The 2664-nt window shown below is 52.3% G+C and overlaps 1 protein-coding gene across 1 annotated transcript; it reads left to right on the top strand.

The window, feature by feature from the left end:
- Nucleotides 1–617: 617 nt before the first annotated feature.
- On the top strand, nt 618–2654 carry LOC119348173 (the record flags this gene model as incomplete). Its single annotated transcript, XM_037616489.1, has 3 exons — nt 618–932; nt 1305–2144; nt 2178–2654. Coding segments are annotated over exons 1-3 (1632 nt in total), but the record flags the coding sequence as incomplete, so codon positions are not given.
- Nucleotides 2655–2664: the final 10 nt, after the last annotated feature.

The following is a 2664-nucleotide window of genomic DNA, read 5'->3' as shown; positions in this document are numbered from 1 at the left end:
ACAAGGTTACTTACTTAATTACTTTAATTCATCTTTATTACTAGAAAAGAAGAAGGATTTTCCCTTTTTGCGGGGAAGAAAAGAAAAGGATTAATTAGCTGCCGCTCGCTGCCCTCAAGTTTGGAATGGAATGGAATTTTGGCGCCCGACCATGCATGCATTCTTTTCCCTTGGCTAAACTTTGTCCGATACTTGCGTGTCTTGTTCCTCCTCCTTTGGCCCTTCCCACGACCAACACGCACGACGTGCCATTCGATCCAGCATTTGCATCGGAACAAGAAAATAAGAGAGATATTATCTGAGAGAGGGAGAGAGAGAGAGAGAGAGAGAGAGAGAGAGAGGGGGGAGAGAGATGGCCGACACCGCTCGCTACCCTCAAGTTTGGAATGGAATAATGGAATTTTGGCGCCCGACCATGCATGCATGCATGCTTTTCCCTTGGCTAAACTTTGTCCGATACTTTCGTGCCTTGCTACGCTTAGGCATTCCTGGCTGCCAAACAAGACCCCTGCCGACCAACACGGACGCACGACGAACCATTCGAGCACTTGCATTGGGAAAAGAAACTAAGAGATAGAGAGATCTAGAGAGAAAGAGCGAGAAATCTAGAGAGAGAGATGGCCGACACCGCCAAGAGCACCGTGGACTCGCTGTTGGGCACCTTGGCTAGAGTCATCGGCAACGAGGCGGAGCTACTGGGCGGAGTCCGGCGCGACATGCAGTTCATCAAGGACGAGATGGAGAGCATGAACGGCTTCATCCTGGACGTGGCCGACCCCACGGAGCAGAGCAACCAGGTCCAGGCGTGGATGAAGCAGGTCCGGGACGTGGCCTACGACTCCCAGAACTGCGTCGACCGCTACGTGCAGACCTTCGGTGGCGGCCACGGCTCCTCAGCGGGCCTCCTGGCATCCATCCGCCGGGCGCCCCGTGTGGTGCGGACCATGCCGGATCGACACCGCCTCGCGGTGCAGATCAAGGAGCTCAAGGTCCGGGCGCGCGAGGTGGGGGACCGCCGAAAGAGGTACGGCATTCAAGCTCAGAAGATACAGAGCAGCAATGCCGTTGAAGGAGGGGGAGCAGGCGGCAAGCTCGTCCTGGAGGAGGAGGTGGTAAAGGAGGATGCACGGAGGCGCCGTGCTCTCGCCGAAGCTACCAGCCTCTTGGACACCGACGCCCAGGAGGTGACCGCTTGGGTGACCGGGGTCCGGGAACACCATCAACATCATCATAAACCACTTTTGAGTTCTGTTGCTAAATTGTTGGGCAAAATATATCCCACCGTCAAGATGGAGGAGCTGCAGAAGGACGTGGCCGCCATTGCAAGACAGGCGTTTGGCGATACGGACCCCGATAACATTGTTGATGCTACCGCCTGCCTTAGCAGACGAAGCAGTGACATCGGGTACATGGAGTTCAGTGTGGTCATCTCGTGGATCGTTCAGCTGCTAGGACTTGGCCGAAAAGCAAACTCAGAAGAAGATGGCGATTTCCTTGAGGAAGACAGAGAGAAAGAAATAAAGCCAGAACCAACAACCGTCGACGAGCATTTTAAGAAGGCAAAAACCCCGTGGGACATAATCCACGCGGAGAAGCACTACTCAAGGCAGCTCAAAACTTGGCTGGGGAAGGTATTCAACAATTTCATTGTCAAAGAACTAGTGCTGGGCAATGCCTTCTTGCAAGCTGCCGTAAAGCTAATACTGGGCAATGCATGGGTGCAAAAGTTCCTAGATGTTGTCGGTGCCACCGCCGCCGCCGCCACCATTAGCGCCTCTATCAAAAATCACGCACCCGCCGCAGTCATTGACTACATCAGAAGGAATGAATCCGGGATTGAGTCCGAGATTGCCTGGTTAAAAGATATCGTTTCAGACGGCCGCTTGTCCAAAGATGGACGACGGCCTAGACTCCTTGCAATTGTAACACCACCGGTTGATGTCCCCTACCCAGAAGACGAGGAGGAGCCGCACGCATACCGCCCCGCGACTAAGATTGCGAGGAGGGTGCATGACATCTCACTCGAAGCCAAGAATTACGACTGTGTGGCTTGGATCAACGCCAGGCGCTATTCAGGGCGCAAGGAGAGGCTCCAGCTCTTACTGCAACAATTGCTGCATCCCTCATCTGGTGACGATCAAGAGGTTGACCTCCATGTCGAGCCTCTCAAGACGGAGACGAGCACATGGAGTGATGAGAGATTGCAGCGAAAGATTCGTAGGCTGCTACAAGGCAAAAAGTTCTTGATTGTTCTGGCTGATCATGAGGATGTGGCACCATGGGAAGACATAGCGTCTGCTCTACCACGGCGTGGACAATATGATGATAATAGCACAGTCATTGTTACTCCAGTGATACAACAGTCAGTTCAATTTCACGGGTGGTATTTAGCCAGCTGGTTGTTCTTGCTCAGTGCCTCGCGCTATAAAGTGCACTTCTATTCACATATTGAAGCTCTAAGCAAGAAAGCCAATGAATTGCTGGTCGGTGGCCACGAAAGTGAAGAGTTGAAGAGCAATGTTAAAAGAATACTGGAGAAATGTCGTTGGGATTCCTTTTCCACAGGGTTGTTTCTCCATGCTCTGTATGCTAATCCTCGCAGAAGCAACAATGAATTGGTGGCGTTGCAGCATCGATTACAAGATTTCAACACAGTGAGTAATG

This window comes from Triticum dicoccoides, unplaced genomic scaffold (assembly GCF_002162155.2).
Source record: "Triticum dicoccoides isolate Atlit2015 ecotype Zavitan unplaced genomic scaffold, WEW_v2.0 scaffold87361, whole genome shotgun sequence".
In the NCBI taxonomy this organism is placed as follows: domain Eukaryota; kingdom Viridiplantae; phylum Streptophyta; class Magnoliopsida; order Poales; family Poaceae; genus Triticum; species Triticum dicoccoides.
The sequence above is the reverse complement of the archived record's forward strand: the minus strand, read 5'-3'. Positions and strand labels throughout refer to the sequence as shown.